At 43.1% G+C, this 17931-nt stretch overlaps 2 protein-coding genes across 14 annotated transcripts in view; one reads left to right on the top strand and one right to left on the bottom strand.

The window, feature by feature from the left end:
- The window catches only part of LOC105692096, a 109952-nt gene that overhangs the window by 69448 nt on the left and 22573 nt on the right, over positions 1–17931 (bottom strand). For 2 of the 4 annotated variants that reach the window (XM_012411085.3, XM_048650266.1), the window contains exon 1: positions 11488–12740. The exons of the other annotated variants lie outside the window; for them this stretch is intronic. In XM_012411085.3, the coding sequence (XP_012266508.1) occupies positions 11488–11563 (76 nt within the window). In that variant the 5' untranslated portion in view covers positions 11564–12740. Of the gene's footprint in view, positions 1–11487; positions 12741–17931 lie in introns of those variants that run through there. 4 annotated transcript variants of the gene reach the window in all.
- LOC125499929 overlaps positions 1–17931 on the top strand; it is a 73825-nt gene that overhangs the window by 34139 nt on the left and 21755 nt on the right. Inside the window, exons 1-2 of one of the 10 annotated variants that reach the window (XR_007276980.1) lie at positions 12766–13671; positions 13840–14256. The exons of 2 other annotated variants lie outside the window; for them this stretch is intronic. Coding sequence is in view for 2 of the 8 variants with exons in the window: in XM_048650269.1 (XP_048506226.1) it covers positions 4189–4519 (331 nt within the window). In the remaining 6 variants the exon portion in view is untranslated. 7 more of the 10 variants (XR_007276981.1, XM_048650269.1, XR_007276979.1 and 4 more) reach the window with 7 other exon arrangements.

Here is a 17931-nt window from a genome sequence, read left to right as displayed (position 1 = left end):
TTGATTGCCAGCGAAGGCGGGTGGGAGTAGTAGAGGCGATTTTCGGGTCAGTGGACTCGAGGTGAGGTGACCGAGGTACCGCATCACCTCGTAGGATCGAAGTAAACGTTGGAATCGGAAGCCCCTGGAGAATCACCCGGGTGGAAGGGGAGCTGAGAGCATCGAACGGCCCTGCTGCAATATCGAAAAATTTCGGGGTTCGTGTCACGAGTTTCGGGATGACCTCTTTGTGTCGTTGGACAATGCCGTCTAATTTTACAATCGCGAGCTGCACGTACAGATTGATTACACCTACAAATTATCTTCGTGTCACGAATTATTAATCGTCGAGCTCCGCGGAATTGTTAATTTTGATGCGTCCGTAGGTTCGTCGTGTCCATCGTGCAGTCTGTAGCGGAGGGAGATTCAAGGTCAAAAAGTTGATCGATCGCAGCCATTTGCGAGTCAAACTTCCGGCGTCTGATAGAATCGGTCTTCTGTACGAGCCGGAGTTGGTCTGGTTCGGTTCGGTTTTATGAGGTTATCAGGTTGGGTGGCATAGGAGTAGCGAAATGGTGCTAGATAATGACTGGATTGAAGGGTTCCGTGTGAAGGTGTCCCGATTCGTGTTAACCTGTTAACCGAACTCGCTGAGTTGGCGGCAAAAACTCTGTCGCCATTGACATCTTCGAGGTAATCCTAGATAACTCCTGGAAATCAACCAAGGCTGCTATGTAGGTGCTGGAATTATCTGATCGCGTGTTTTTTTACCACACACAAGGTATTGATTCGAAGCACCAGAACGGTAAGGAAGCTGACGAGTGTCAAAGTTTGAAAAACAGCAGAATTTTGCAGAAGCATAAATTACGTATACAGTGGCCTGCAAATGACGAAACAAATTGTCGGTTCCACGAACTATTCTGATAAGCGAATAATTTTTCTTTTTCTAGTAGCGTTGCGATTCGATTTTGTTTTTTTTTTTTTTGCAATTTTTTTTCTCTGTTTTTTATCGATGCATAATTCAATGTTTTTTTGCTAAATTTGTGAATCCCCGATGTTGTTGGGACGTAACGCATCTAATTTATTCGTGCCCATAGGAAACTAGCACGATCATTTTGCAGCGCAGGATGTAAATGCGTCATTCGATCGGCAGTTCTAGTCTTCGATATACTGGTTTCCATTTTAGTTCAATTAATGACTTCTCATTAAAAACAATTACGTCCCCGGGATAATGGTGTCATTGTTCTCCTTATTCGCGATTCTTATGGGGACCTTTCAGTTCAGCCTAAAGGGATAATAATTTACTTCGGTTCACACCGAATAATTTTCAAGTTTCCATCAAGAAATGAAGAGTTAAGGTATACTTGAAATAACTCGCGTTATTTTTCGGATTATTCAAATTGCAAAGATATGTATTTATACGTCTGCATACTTGTTTTATATTTATACAAGATTCCGGGGATCGAATCGACCCTCGAATTACGAACCGTAAATTATTGACTCTGAACCACGTTTGGTCGCAATTTACGGTTACGGAAATACAAAACCAGATGGTTATATGAACGATCAGTGATATCAACAAGTGCAGTCATTTGTTATTCATTCGCCCGAGATCGCTTCTAATTCGCGTGCAGATAACGCATTCGTGTGAAGTGAGGTAACACTCGCGAGTGAGAATATTGGCGGAGACTTCACGAAGCGATCGATCTACAAAAATCCGATCTAATCGGACATTCGGATTCGTATACGCGATTTGCATACCCGTATTCGCAATTAATACTGTTTAAATTCTGTCTCAAACATTTACGAACGAATAACAGTTGTAAGGCGTCTGTCGCGTCTAGATGAAAATATATGCAGCCTAACATGTCATTAGACAAGAAGGTTTTGTACATGGATAGCGAAACTTTAGCCTTGAAGTCTAGAATCGAGCGAACAGAAAAGAAAAAAAAATTAGCGATGTTATTCAACGATAAGATACCCGAAGAAAATACTGATTAAAACGAGACATTTACAGAAACATTTTTACGAGTTTTTAACAATTACATTTTTTTTAAACAAAGTGAAGCTGAATTATAAAGCTAAAAATAGATTATTTTTTCTGCTTATCTATTTATTCCGAAACTAGAATAATCCCGTCACAAAATGCTCAAATATTTACACTTTATAGATGCTGAGTAACTGCACACTCCTCGTTTCAACGGATCTCGCAATTTCCTCGGCAGCTCCGTCGAATGAAACCAGGATCGTTCGGAACGCTAAGAAAAACCTTTTACCTTCTTCATTATCGTCAATAATGGCGGTAGCCGTCTGGTGTATGTGAGGTAAAAGTTAACATAATCATACGTCGAAGGACCAAGTCATTGGGTTAGGTAATCCGATGGGTGGTAATAAGACGTTCTATAATTCCATGAAGTTGACATCCATGTTGCCGATTTTCTTTTTGTCGCCGTGCACCGCGCACAGTTTCATACAAGCGCGCATTCGCGAAATTATGCACAATATTTCCCAATACAAATGTTATGCATTATTCATGCACACGGACGTTGAACGACGTTACAAGGTTTTAACCGCAGAAAATAATGATTTATTACTTGGTCGTATCTGTACCTGTAAATAATCGTAATAATTATTATCGATAGATAATCGGTTATAGGTATTTTCTGACCAGCCAAGAGTCTTTGAAAATTTGACTGAAATGTGTTGTAGTTACGTATTAGATTTGGAAAGCGTGGAAGGAACGGATGAATCTGCACGTGCCCCGAAGACGCGACCGTCGGTGGCTATAAAAAATGAAAGCCCCTCCTATTATTTAATAATTTCGCGGATGTCGGCGTTAAAGTAATAAAAGTAACAGGTGCCTTCGACGGAGTCCCTTGCAGGAAGTCAACGCGGCAAGATGGACGCAGAGCGATAATTTATGTATATCGCATACGACGATCACTTACGCTTATACGTTCGGTAAATTGCGGAGTTGATAAATTACAACAATGCGTATCGGAGTATCGAATGACAATAAACGACGTACGTACGTATGTACGTACGACGCAAAGCCGATGCAGGACTGCGACATTAACGAAATTGATTCAGCTCCTATTTTGGAATAGGTACGGGTTATTTTCGAACATCGATCACCTTACCGTGGATTCTTACAAAAGTTCCACGGTTCGAGTTTCGAAGTATAAACATGTCATCCGCAACATCGCTCGCGTACACCCGTTCGACAACGTTGTCGGAAGGGAAGGCGTCCACTTTTTCATCAGCGCAGTCTTTTTTTTTTTTTCTTCTTTGTTTTCTAATAGTCAACCAAATTTTCCGCCACCGATCGATCCATGCGGCAGGTATAACATAATAACGTGATAAAATGCTCAAAGCGAAGCCTCCGGTGATATTCGACTGCAATAATTCAGAAAACTTCTATAATATTTCGAGCTCAAAGGTGAGTCGGAAAAAAAACAACTTAAAAACAGATCTTCCGGATCAACTTCTGATCACCACCGTTCAGATATGCGTGCACATCGGGTGAGTTGAAATAATTTTTCAAGGTCGCAGGAAACGCGATTATGAAAAAAAGGATGAGGTGACGCACAAGCGGATAAATTCATAATTGCAAGATTACCGCTTTGTACGTAAAGGAGACGTTACAAATGGGCAAAGATTCGGCGTGCAGAATCGCCGCCCGATGCAGTCTTCTCAGGTGATATAGTTGAAGGTAGGTATATTTTTCTACGCTTTTATACCGCAGGTAGTAAACGAGACGTTGCGTTACAGTAGCTAATGTTAATTAACGACTCGGTAGACCGTTACGTGTCAATGTCTTCGGTGAACCGACGGAGCATTTTTACGAAATTATATACCAAGGTCTAAAGTGTAGATATACAATACATATAACGTCGACTCGACGCGTGCAATAGAATTGTCGTTGTTATTGCCCCGCAGGTATAATAAATGGCGAATTATCTACACCCGAGCGAGGAAATTCTCGACTCGAGAAAATAAGTTCGTTTCTATCTCGTCCTCGGTAATTGTCTGTACCTCGTGGGTGCACGGGCAATGTAATAATTCACCTGCAGCCGTCTGCATCAAAAGAATATGTTCCATATAACAAGGCGTTGCCTCGAATTCTCGATAGCTGCGCAAACATTAATGAACTAATGGAGCCGCGTTTCAACCACGAATCTCTGTTTGCCGAACAAACGACTACGACCGATGTCACAACACAATGCTTGCACGATATCAAACCAAATCAAACGCGTCGACGCATCCGTGTTCACGTCTAATCTCGAGCGGTCGATTCGTATCAGACGGCGAATTGCATCACTCCTGTCGCTCTCAGTTAGACCGAATAATGGGTACGAGGTACCGTGTGAAAAAGAAAGTGGACACGTGAAACGAAAGGAAAAGCAAATCTTTTCGTCGGTCGCGGAGGGTCCCGAATTGGGACCCACCTGGGAACCTTCTAGTTCCAGAACGGACGTACCTACTTTGCCCGTCGGTGTGCACGGATGGGTAACAGGTGGCCGCGGGTTCGACGAAAAAGGTAATAGGCGAGCGGAAAGAGAAAAGAGAGATGAGAGAGAGAGCGCTGTAGATGGACGCACCGCCGAGCGCAACGACCTTGAACTTGCACCGGTGACCGTGGTTACCGGCGGTAACCGTCGAAGCCGTGGGTTATACCTGCACCGCGTTCTTAGACTACTCAATTTCACGGTAATCGAGGCAAAAGCTGGCGGTAGAGAAAGTTTCGAGTCGTTAGCCTCGAGAATCCTTCCTGATTTCCGGTGCATCGCGTCGGGCGTTGGTCGTTGTCGTCGTATCCTACCAAAGTAGGCGAAATTGTAGAATATTATAAAAGAATATGTGATTGCAAGCGGAATTCACCATCGCCAGCTGTATTTGCCGAATCTGTTCGGTGTGACGTTAATATAAAAACAAGCTGCGCCTCGTTAGGTTCGCGTCGATGTCCGGAGGCGACAGTTCTGTTATTAAAAATGAAAATAGCGAAACAGTCGTGTTTGCTGATGGATGTTCGGGACCGAAAGAACACTGGCCATGTTATCAAGCTTCTCTGCAGAAATAAATCAAGCGCTGCTGTCAGTTAATGAACAACTTTCGGATAAATGTCTGCCTGTCTACCGCAGATAAGGTTATGTAAAAAAGATACGTACGTTTGTACCGTACAGGTATACCGCTATGAGAATGAATTCCAAACGCGTAGAGTGGAGTGAAATTTGGCAAACAAAATCGTATAACGATCTCCGCAGGTTCTCGTTACCTTCGGACAATGGGAGAACTAGAGGTAATTTGTTTGCTCGCGAATTACTCGACTTTCGAATCCGAGTCGAGTCGCATATACATGTACGTTAGCGGTATTACAACGCGTGCCACATCAAGCTATTTGTTTGCGTACGTCGGGAGTCGCGAGTAGGCAAAATCACGACCGTTACCAATAAATATCTCGGTAATCGCCGGACGAGGCGATTCGCCGGTATCAAAGGTTGATGTCGACCACACGCAACCGACCGGCGAAACCACAACGGCGTAATGGAGGGCCGAAATTCATTGAAATTCCATATCATTATGTAGTCAACATGTACAATTAATTAGATACGCAATTCGCATTCGCGAAGGTACGCACGACGACCATTAACCGTGACTATATCTCATCGGATCAAAATAAAAGACCGCGCGGTATCATAAGTTTACGTAACCGATGAGAACCAGAATCGGAAGCGAGATCGAGTCGTTCGTCGCGATCCCGTACAGTCGGTGCATTCGATCCGCATTATACTAATATCTACTTGTATTTATATGGATATTTTCAAGTCGATGCGTCGCTCTTGGTCACTGTACAATCATCAGACTGCGAACGTACGCATCACTACATCTGGCTTTCATGAAGAACATTTGCCTTTTGAATGTATCACCTTCGAGCACGTGCGGTGAATGGACATTTGACAATCCACGAGACAGTCAAATACTACTACGTTTGAATTCGATTACGTAAAATAAGCGATTTACCTATACTCGATGGCCATTCGTGCGTTATGGTCTCGATAGGCAGCGAGTTGATACGAAAATTTATGGCGCGCGTTGAACCGGGTATGAGAAATGCTCATTAGATTTCAAGCGGTCAATATGAAATATAATTGTTCTATCCTCTACGCTTCGTTAGTTTCTGCTGTACAGAAGTCGATGGTGAGCGAGAAAAAAAGAAACGAGGTGATTGCAATTTACGAACTATGCGGCCACTTCGACTCCGCCATAGCGCGCAAAAGGTTATTAGGTTAATTTTTTATTCGCCGGAAGTGGTTTTCTACTCGAGATTTATACACATAAGTGTTGCAAAGACCTTTGAGAAAATCAGCAGACACGTTTTCGACATAGGTAGATATCAGGTTGCTTCGGAACTTTTTTTTAGCCTTCCGCTGCAGTTCGTGTCAATTCTCGTTCAAGTCTATTCCGAGTAAGAGTAATGGAAGCACGCTTGTACACAACCTTCGCTTTTATCGTAAAACAATTAACAAAGCAATTAATCCAACGAATTCGATGCGGCGTGAAGGTACTTTGTTGATTACTACCGAGCCGGCACGGCTGTTACTCGAGTGAATGGGAACAAGATTCGATAACGCTATAAATATCTATTCTCGCAATTTTTGCGAGTGATGGACGGTGAAGAACTTGACCAATGCGAACGAACCCCGGTCAGAGGTTGTAACCCGCACGATCGAAGACCGCGAAATTTTGGCGGTACAAATAAATTACCTCGAAGCACGCGCGTAGGAGAAACCAGAGTCTTAGTGCGGTGTGGTTAAAAAAATAAAAAACAAGGTCGCGTCGTTAATTACCAGACGGAATGCTCGCGCTACGAGGAAACTACCATTCGCATCTCGTCATAGCTTATATGGTATCTGCAACAGCTGCTGCCAATATATTCGGTCGATTACAAAATACAGCTGTAGTATACAGTTTTCGCCACTGTGTAATCGTACTTATGATTATGAACAGCTCGCGTATAAAAATCACAAATTATCCGGACGACGATTTTCGTACACACGTAACGTGGATACATATATTCCACGTGCGAATTATTAGTTCGTTTCGTCATTGGTGCTAGCTGAATCTTTTGAAACTTTTGAAAGGGGAAAAAAGGATGAAATTGTGTGTCACATGCGAAATTTCGTGTTGAAGTGGCTTTGGCGTTAGCTACTTTGGGTCTTCTCTATTGTATTTCCACGTCACAATTGGCATGGAATGATGAAAAAGCATTCGTAAATTCAAGCGCCCTTACGTAATCCCGTAATATATGTCCCGAATATATAATTGTTATTCATTAGTTTTTCGGGAACAGCCGATACGGTTAACAAGATCGAAGAGATGAACGGTTTTGAGAATTATTTTTTCCAACGATTCTTTTACTTGATAAACGACGCCTATACTCATTTGCATTACATATTCGGACGATTTGAATCTTCCGCGAAGACCGCAGACGTCAACGTGTAACGCCAAAAAATAAGTGAACGCAATAATTGGGGTTATTGTAACGAGGAGGTCCGTGAGAAGTAAAACTTACTCATTTGATAGTTACTCGAACATCCCATGGCAAATAAAGAATGAGAAGAAGGTGAAGGCGGAGGGGGCGGGAAGAGAAAAGCGGGAAGACTGATGATGGGAGACATCCTCTTTACTACACCCGGTTATTTCGGTGACTTTAGAGGTCGTCGGTTCGTTGTTCCTTCTCCAGCGTCTCATTATCCTGCATCGGATATCTAACCCTGCTTTGTCGTAATTCGTTATTATCATTATTATTATTGTTATTATCATTCGCCGAGCCCGCAATAAGCGATGACTAATTTTAACGTACGTATTAGCAGTGTTTACCGCAGGTAGATATTAATGCAGGTGGAAAAGAGTGAAAAAAAAAATACCTGAGAATTCTTAGATGGAATGTTAACACATAAAGCGACGACGGCCAAAAATGTAGCGAATGAATGGCGAATGGTTCTTTACGAAAGCAACGCACAATAATTCGGGTGACTACATTCGTACATACGTACGACAAGAACTCCTTTTCAAACTCTCGTGTAATTACGGTAGCTATACTTATTGTGCTACGTACGTATGAAAAACAAAAAAAAAAATTTATACAACGAGAAAATGAATGTACAACTTGTCTATTTTTTATCTTCTGTTTCTCACCGATCTATTTGGTCTATTGACGCATCGAGACTAGTGTGTTTTTGTGTGCACCATAAATTAATAATCGTAAGCGGCGACGCGATCATCGCACGTGAGATCTTCTCACTCGCTTCTGAAAAAATACAATTATCGTTGATAAGCGGTGCGCGCAAGGAAACGTGATAATATTATTTAAGTACGTAATTAATAAGTTCAACAGGCGGAAAAATATTTGATCGTAATAAGTGGCGCTTATGTTACCTACCGTCAAAGTAAAGAAAGCTGGAGCGTTTAATCGAACGATTGTTACGAACGAATCTAAACTTCGTCACGCTCCAGTCGAAGTAAATTTGGTTGATCGCTCTTCGAGAACCGACGGAAGAAATATGTGGGTCAAGTTTGTTGGGCACTAACCATAATTTCGTCTTACGATACTTCCGTGATTCGCCAACCGCGAAGAAAGCGTTGAGTAAATCTTGTACAGCGAATGTATTTTTGTATAATTGCAATTTATGCATCTCGCGCGGTTCACGAGGCCCTGGCTATAACGATAATCATAAAACCTGAATGTCGGACGCGTATAGTGTCGCAAAGAATCGTACCTTCGTTTTACCCGTACATATACATATGTACATATACAGCTACTCACATTATGCCTAATACGAAGCGCACTTCGTTTGTACGGATTCGCATACGACACACGTGAAAAGCGCGATGCACGAGCAGAGTTCGTGCGATCAAAGGACGTGTTTGGATTTCAATTCGAAGAGATGCGCGTCACTGCAAACGCGGCCATATTTAAGCGATTGCATACGAGCGAAATAGGTATACATTAAAAATATACACATATGTGCACACATATATGTATATACAAACGCGTTGTACCTTCGAGAGACTTCTTGACTGCGCTGGTGAACGTGATCTATACGTGCAGGTTTGACATTGCTGTACTCGCGGATCGAAAGTATGACACTCGGAGCTTTTCGTCAATTTATTCGATACGTATGAACGAATTTGCAATTTTTATTTACATGGAAAATCTTATTTATCATCGCTGTGGAAATCAGTTCATGCGAACGTTATATATTTGCGTGCAAATAAAGCAGAGAATCTAAGATCTGTTTTTGAAACAATGCCTTCACGTGATTAGCAGTAACAACACGAACCGCATGTGTTACTACTGGAGGTTAGGTAACTTTGATTCTCCTATCACAACTTCAAACTATTGCATACGTCGATCCTATTATTACAAATACATTCCTAGAGACATAGAGCTACGTACACGGCGGTATTCTTTGATGCAATTCGAACAGAACCGACACCGATTGAAGAAAATCGACGAGCGTCGAGTATCTCGACAAACCAGATCATACACATCGAGTACTCGTTGCGCAATAATCAATGGATCGCGTGATGAAGAAAACTTTCTCGGACTTTTCGCTATACCAAGCGAGTATCAATTAACGATGAATTTTGTCCGCCTCGAAAATTATTCTATCGATATATATGTATACAGTCGAATAAACGAATTAGTCGGAAACGGAAGGTTTCTAATCTTATGGATCCGATATAGAAGCGATGTACCGTATTCTTAGATCAGTATGATACATATATATATTATATGCATATACATAGTATACGCCAAATATCCTGTAAATAGATTTGCGTAGATCGCATGTTATATCGTATAAGTAAATCCACTTTATCGGATTATTTTCTCTACACGTACAACGCGTGTCTGTCTTATATTTGCCAAACAAAATTTTGGCACCTTTTTTTCTCAGCGAAACTGCAGATTCGTACGGAGGACGAAGCTCTCACAATCAGCTGAATAATATGTAGGTGCCGTGGCTGTCGTACAACGCGACGGAGAAAACCGATTATTGTCTCATCCAAGCGAAGCCACACGTGGAATGACCTCTGTACGTACTTCTTAACGTGTTAAAACATCTCTAAAGAGGTGTCAAATGTCTCGCAAACCAAACGGTTTGCACAACGATTTATACCTTTCAGGATGCACCGTAACGTACGAATAAACTAGCAGTACGAAGCAGAACAGCTGTTTTCTTTCCGCTTAATACGCGCTACACTATGTAAGTCATTGCGTCAATTTCAACCTTTACAAATCCACGGAGAATTGATCTCCGAAGATAACGATTCTTCGCTAAAAATAGAGATCCGTTGTTAAAATAAAAATAAACTCGCTCAATTTTTCTCTTCCCCACCTTCCCGGACAATTTATCTTTGAAAAAGTTAGCAGAAACGAAGATGCGCCGTGCTAGGCTAAAATGGAGATCGGTTACTAATTGGTAGACCGGCAGATGAGTTGAAACCTCGAGAAATTTAACTGAGTCAATAATGGAATCAATTCTTCTTTCCTAATTTTTGTTTAAACCAGCTGAGTAAACAGCGAACAAAAATACACGGGCTGTACGAAAACTATAGTCATTGTCGATCCTTTCGACGGCGCGAATGTACGCTTCGAACCGCGTAATTGTTCCACTTCGAAATTGTGCTACTTATTCCACAGGGCAATTTATAGAATATTCGGAAAACATCACCCTCGTACATACAACCGAAAAGAGAGTTCATTAGGCAAGAATGCACAAACGCATTAGTTAATTGCCATAAGTAGTTATAACGGAGAAGGAATGACGAAGGGTGAAGAAAGGGGAGCGTTGAAGGTCGGACGAGCGGGGTCCGATTAGCGAAGCGCAAAGGAGTTTTCGTCGAGGTTCGCAATTTGCGAGAACGGCTTACGCCGGTCAATTATCAGGCCCTCAACCCCGGCCCGGGGCGCTGACTGTCTATAAAATCTTACGGTCGTTCGCAGAACCACTTTTCGTGGCTTCTTAAAAAATTTACCACCCCCCGAAACGCGCCTCGATCTTCGCCTCCTAAAAAAAACTCGGCGGCGCGAACCGGTGCGCCGAAAAATACGTTCGAAGTCTATGTGGATATTCGTAGATCGGTTAACGTTCGTGGAATCGCATGTAAAACCATCTATTTGTCTAGATCGACGAACACAGAGGACGCGGAGTTACGAAATTCAACGGTGTCGGACCATCGTTACAGAGTACGGTATGAAAAGCACGCTTCGGGTTGTTGACATACTCGGGAATTCTACCGCGGCGTTTGAATGGAGATTTTGTCAGTTGACCACCGAACGTCGGCTGAGCCGTGGAGACACGCCGCGCAATTAACGTTCACCGTGAATTACTTCGGTGAAGGAATAACGAAGCGACAAAGGCGACTGAAATTTTTCGGACGATCGCGAACGGAGCGAGCGACCGGTCGGTGTGTCCGAACGTAAAGTCTCGTGCGACTTACCGGTTCCTACGTCTACGTCGTAACGGTCCTTGGGATCCATTTCCATCGATCTATCCGTGGCGATCTGCAGGCTCATTTTAGCCGAACCTCGACGACCACTTTCCGCTTCCCGTTTCACAATTCCCTACTACCGGTGTAGCACCGAAGCACGAATGAAAAGGCGCGCGGGGAACCGCGCGCGCGAAACCACCACACTGCACTGTCAGAACTCTTGTAAGGCGGCGGGCACAATTTTATTTATTGCGCATTCAACCTAGTGCAATTTACTCCAGTTGTATAATTACTTTATCACATCTAATCACTTAGGCACACAAGACTCTAACGTATTCGAGACACGAGATTGATTTATTTTTAATTATTATCACAAAGTACATCGCCTCGCATCGTCTTCAACGCTTTCAAATCAAGAAGTGACAAAAACTTTCGAGCAAATATACCACCGTCAGATATTCTCCGCAGGACTACGAAATCCCAATGCCTTGGTCGTTGTTGCGCTACGACCTTTCCCGTGCAAATGTACCGACATCAACGAACCAACGGTAGTGGTCGAGCGAAAATTATCTCAATTATAAAACACGTGTTACTTATCCATCGACGATCCATGTTTCCGGACACGGTTACAATGATACGGAATTTCACGCACACGGTGACCGATTCGCAGCAACCGCGTACGTATTACACGTTTGCGAAACAAAAGGAAAAACAAATGAAACTTGAGTAATTAAAAATTACGTAAGCGAAGCTCAATTCCCGCGTGCGCAGGACGCCTTATCCTATTTAGTTCCAGTGCTACTGTGACTGGACACGAAGGGTACTTGTCGAAGACTGCGTTGATGTTGTCAAATATCATATTTATGTCCCGGTGAAGTTAACGTTGCCCGGCGTATGACGTCTCGACTCGTTCTTCTGCCGTCGGCACTTGAATCACGATGGTGGTGCTTCTGTGGTGGGAACTCGGTAAGGTAACAAGTGGGGGACACCTCGCACCTCCGCCCGCTAGTTTGTCGAACAGTCGTAGACCGTCTGTTCCACGATGTATCAATTCGATGCGTATACTATGAGCACGATTATATTCGCGTAGACGTATTTTGCATAGACTGCGCCGCGTCTACCTCTACTACTGCGGGACTGTCGACCCGAACTCGATCTTTACTACTGCACCGGTCTCGCAGTCGGCCGACCGGGGGGACGCTAGGAAATATCCGTACTCGGAAGTTCCTGCGGTTTTACTGCAGTGCAGCTTCGTACTCGGGTAGAATGACATTTCCGTCTCGTTCCAATCGTAACACATGCGGAGGATTCCGTGTCGGTTGCGTTTTTTTTTTTTTTTTTTATCTTTTTTCTCTTCTTCCCAGAATCGTACGAAAATAAGAGTTCATCGGTTTCGGTCACGGTTTACACAGGAACTCGCGTACGAGAAATTGACGAAGGCTGCAGGTTTCGGGTTATCGGGTAGTTTACGAGCATCGACATCACTCGTTCACCGGTAAATAACCGTGTAATAAATTTTCAACTCGTCGTCGGACGAATTCGTTTCCATGAATTTTATGAGGAAACGTTTCGCGTTCGGCTGTCGTTCTTCCCACAAGGTGATCCGATCCCCGTGTCATCTCAGGGTCCACGATCGGGGATCGGTTGCGAGAATATTGAAGAAAAAATGAAAAAATTTTTAAAAAAAGAAATATTCTTGATTTCTGCAAAGGATCGTAGCGCGCGACGTCTCTTCCGCTTGGCGGTCGATCGACGAATTCTATCCCCTACGGCTCCGGTAAACACCGAGGTTCATCTCCTACTGCGCGATATCCTCCCTCTCCCGGGTTACTCCGAGGAAGAGGAAGAAGACGACGGCGAAAGAAAATAAAAAGGAAGAATACGGGATGAGCGAATGGACGGAGAGACGTACGAACGAACGAACGGACGGACGGACGGACGGATGGGTCCGGAACAAACGAGATCGTGGAGAGTTTGCGGTTCAACGGTGAGCTCCCTTCCGCGCCGACTATACCGAGGTGCGGAACGAGCGGCACAACCACTATTAAAGAACGGGGAACCTCGGTAGTAATCCACGACGCGACGGCCGCCGATGTGAGCCCGACGACAGGTGGGTCGAGGTTGTGGTCGTGGTAGTGGCAGCCGGTCGACCGGGACGTGGAGGGGCGTCACGCAGAGCAAAAAGCTGCGCAGGTATAACAACAAACGTGTGTGCCGTACAGTGGAGTGTGTCGGTGTTCGCGTGTGTATTCGGTGGATGGAAGGATGGATGGATGGATGGATGGGATGGATGATGCCCCATGCAGCCCGTTCACCGTTCACCAGTTCGCAACTATATACGTCTTTTCTCTCCGTCTTTAGCTGGATCTGTCTTCATCTTTCCGTCTGCAACGTTTGCCTACCGCGACGATCGACGTGTCTGTGGTGTGCACGTCAGTGTAACACGTGCAGTTGGCGACTGTTTCAAAGAAATTAGTCTCACTACCTCGAGGCTAAAATTCAATCCGACTCCGAACGTGGTAAAAACAAAAATTTCCGGTGGGAATCCCAAGCGGATTTGCAAAGAGCCTCGCCGTCGATGTGTTTTTAGCGAATCATTTCTCGTTTCATTTGTATTACCTATATATACGATCAACGAATTGCTTGTTTTTCTAACGAGTCCTGAAAAAGATCCGAGGTTATTCGTTCGCTTACCTACTTAACTGCGTTCTTTTGATGGAGATATTTTTAACGAATGCTTAGCGCTGCTGATGATTTCAAAGACATCGATGATATTTGGTAAGATGTAATCACACCGGTACACCAGCCTATAGTTTTTAGGAAATGCGTTTTTCGAAAATTTTCATTTGCTGAAAAATGCACTTCGCTTGAAAAAGTTTAATAACTTTGCAATCCTGGAGAGTTGTTTGGAAAAAAAATATTTCGCTTTTGCTCCGGAAACTCGTTCATACGATTCGCAAGAGCACGAGAATCGGAACAAAAAAAAAAAAAAAAGTCATTGTCGACGTTATCCGGCGATTGGAGAAAAACAAATGGTAAAAAATTCGCACGTCAAGTGTGCAATGACGGTGTTTTTTTCTAATCTCGTTCACTGAATCGATTGAATCACGACATCTTTCGGCTCGAGATATTCAATTCATCGGCCAAACCAGAAACCTAAGAAGAGATCCCGAACAGACGAATTTGACTATAGTTTTTCAGAAGCTCGGAAACCTGCGTGTCTGAGACTTTGAACTGCTGAAATTTAATCACCATAATATTCAAATATCATCCGGAGATCGTCTACCGTATTATTACGATCGAACACACGATCGGTGTTTTTTTTTAATTCACATGACGAACGTCTCTAAATTATTTTCCACATCGAGGAATTAAAAGTCATCCTCGATCCCGACGCATACGTCCATTTCTGCAGTGGAATTGAGCCTCCGATATATTTATTTTTTTTTTTTTTTCATATCCCCGCCATCTCCGGCCTCACTTTTTTTCCGCGACGCATCGAAATTCAATGTGCAAGTCATGCGACAGATCGGTTTTTCTGGAAAATTTTCTACCTCTAGATACGAAGCCCGCGGCCTTTTCCGCTTCGATAGCTGGTTCGTAGCAACATGCGAAACATGCCATTAAAAATGGTATTTATCTCGCGCGGCGAGATCCATGGATGCACGTGATTCATCTCGATGTCATTGCCTCGGTGAATCGAATCACGTGTATTCCATACGTTCGGTCGACGATCGGAGTCGTCGGAAGTCACGTGTTTCGATCGACGATCGCCGTGGCGTTAATTTTGTCGCAGAGCGCAAGTAGAGTTGACATAAAATTACCGCTCGAGTGGAGAATATTCTTTATCGCGCCTCGTAAAATCAAGGACTAGAATATACATAAATACATGTATATTCGAGGGAACATAAATTTTTCAAGGATCCTAACCGAGTATTGAAACAAGGAAAATAATGCCGAGTCTATTCAAATTCACGGCCATGGTCACGGTCGTGATGCAGGCTTACATAATTGGTACTTTTTACGATCCGCTTACACTTCTTTGGATTAATCCTCCGCGACGTTTTATGTGTTTCGGTCACGATAAAGTCTCCGAATGCGTTTCATCTCACGTCCGATTTTAGTCATTTTTTTTTTCTTCTTTTTTTTTTCATCGGCACACAAATTTTCGATGATTTGCAGTTTCCAATAATCCTCGGATCAAAATAGATAGCTTTTTCCCATCCATAATAACTCTCGTTAAATCGATTCCTCATATGGGAATACTTTTGAAAGATTATATGATTTCTTGAATTTTTGCAAAAATGGACGGCGCTCCACAGGATGCTAACGTGAGATGGATACTGTAGGATGTACGCACGTCAAAAGAGACAGGTAATATGAATTCAGAGCTAGATATTCGTAGGAAGGCGATGGTTTAATTTGACCATGATGAGAAGTTCAACGAATAGTATAATGTTATCGAACCTCTGAGTAAAAAGTTGGGCAACCTTGAATGGGGACCGTCCGATCAAAATGGTAGCCTTGGTTCAACAGAAAACAACTAGATTGGTATCGGGATTGAGTTTACCAGCTTTTATTTAACGTCATGATCGTTCAATGTTCGATGATTTTCAAAATTAATTGAACGATCTCTGGTAACGCTATATCATCGCGCGTCGTCTTCCCGGTTCGCTTATTACTGCAGCCACCGAGAGATGAGAGATGACGTCCGCACGCGTGTCGCTATATAAAAGTCGAACGAGTAAAAGTTTGGAACATAATAAGTTTTCCCAATTTGTCTGATCCGCGCGATTGATGTTAATAAATACGTAATAATCTCTTCCGTTTGTTGTGAAAACTTTTCGTGCCGTCATTCGGCATCCTGCGTTCCAGAGAGGCTACTTTGCTATTCATATAACTTATTGCCTGACTCGGCTCGCATTACAATATAATTAGACTGATCCTAGGCAATATCGCGAATTGTACAGCTGATAGATTACATAGTTGTGAATAGACGCCGGGTAAACCAACGACCAACGAGATCGCACGTTCGGATTGGAAGAACAGAGAAGATAATAAAAAGTAAAAAAGACCTGTGTAGTTATTTTGATCCAAGAGAATTTCAAGGTGTCCAGGCTTCGCCGGCAAAAGATGAATGCTCATGTATACTTTGTGTTGACGCTACCACTTGAAAGCCCGTCTGATGTTTGATACGATTGGTTTATAAAAAAACAAAAAAAAAAAAAAAAACAACAGAAAAACAGAAAAAAAACAAACGGAGATTAGAAACGTCTTTGATCCGTTGGAAGTTATCCCGCCGACTGGAAATGGAACCAAGTTGACTTCGCGTGTGCGAGGTAGGTTTTAACGCGCTGAGTAATTTTTGTGCCCTTCATAGGCTCGTGTAAAAAGCCCGCAAAGGTCTTTCCGTCTGATTTGACCTCTCCGCACCTGTAACCCCTGACCTTTACTTTGCCGCAGAGAAAATATAGTTTTCACGTCGATAAATGGGTGTGCCATTGTCCACCACAGCTTCGGCTTTCAACTACTCCGGTGGATGACACACTTGCCTTACACATCTAGAGTTTCCGAAAATAAAACACTAACCGCGGCGATACTTTCTTAGCAGGAAATTGCTCGATCCAATTTCATTACCTCATTCCTATCGCAGGGAGAATAGTAAATTTTCAATAACGATGCTGAAAATTTCGTGTCATACCTCCAGCCTGGTTAGTTAATTTATCAATCAAGGTCAAACTTTGATTAGTAAAATTACTCGAACCGTTATGTCACGCTATCGCCGATTGTGGGTTCAAGAACAAATAATCTCCATAAAATTTCAGCTGTCCGACGATCGTCCGAGTCCAGAACTCCGGATTGCGGACAAAGTTACACTTTTGAAAGATCAAAAGATTCTCATGATGTGACCAACGCTTTAAAGCTAAGTACGTACATTCCTTTCCATTTCATTGCATCGATTCTGGTCGAAAGATGAAGTTGGAAATACCAAACTCACGATCGTCAATACGATCGATCGTTCATCTGCAGGGTTATGATTATTTCGTACGCTAATTATCATCAGCGATATGTTATTAGTCTAAACAGTCGGTGGTTGGCGGTGGTTGGAAAAGTTCCACTCTATTATCTCTGTCGTGTGGTGATGTCGCGCCCCAAGGAGAGTGTTATCCAGATTCAATGTCAGTCAATAGAACTTCCTCGAGTCATTGGAGGGTGTACGTATACGTACATTGGAGTACCTAGACGTTATCAAGGTTCAATTTTATCTCTGCAAATGAAACGAAATTGCCTCAGTCCGTGGGGTAAACAGTTGAAAATATAAGTGGCAAAACGAACCAGCGTGCAGTTTGAGTCTCAGGTCGTAAAAGTTGCGTTACGGGTACCAACCGCGGTTCACGGTGGTTCTAACACGTGTTCTCGGAATAGTCGGGGATTAGTTGTGTTTTATTACGA

The sequence above is a fragment of the Athalia rosae genome, chromosome 2 (assembly GCF_917208135.1).
Source record: "Athalia rosae chromosome 2, iyAthRosa1.1, whole genome shotgun sequence".
NCBI classification, from domain to species: domain Eukaryota; kingdom Metazoa; phylum Arthropoda; class Insecta; order Hymenoptera; family Athaliidae; genus Athalia; species Athalia rosae.
Note: the sequence above shows the minus strand (reverse complement) of the source record. Positions and strands in the feature narration are given on the sequence as shown.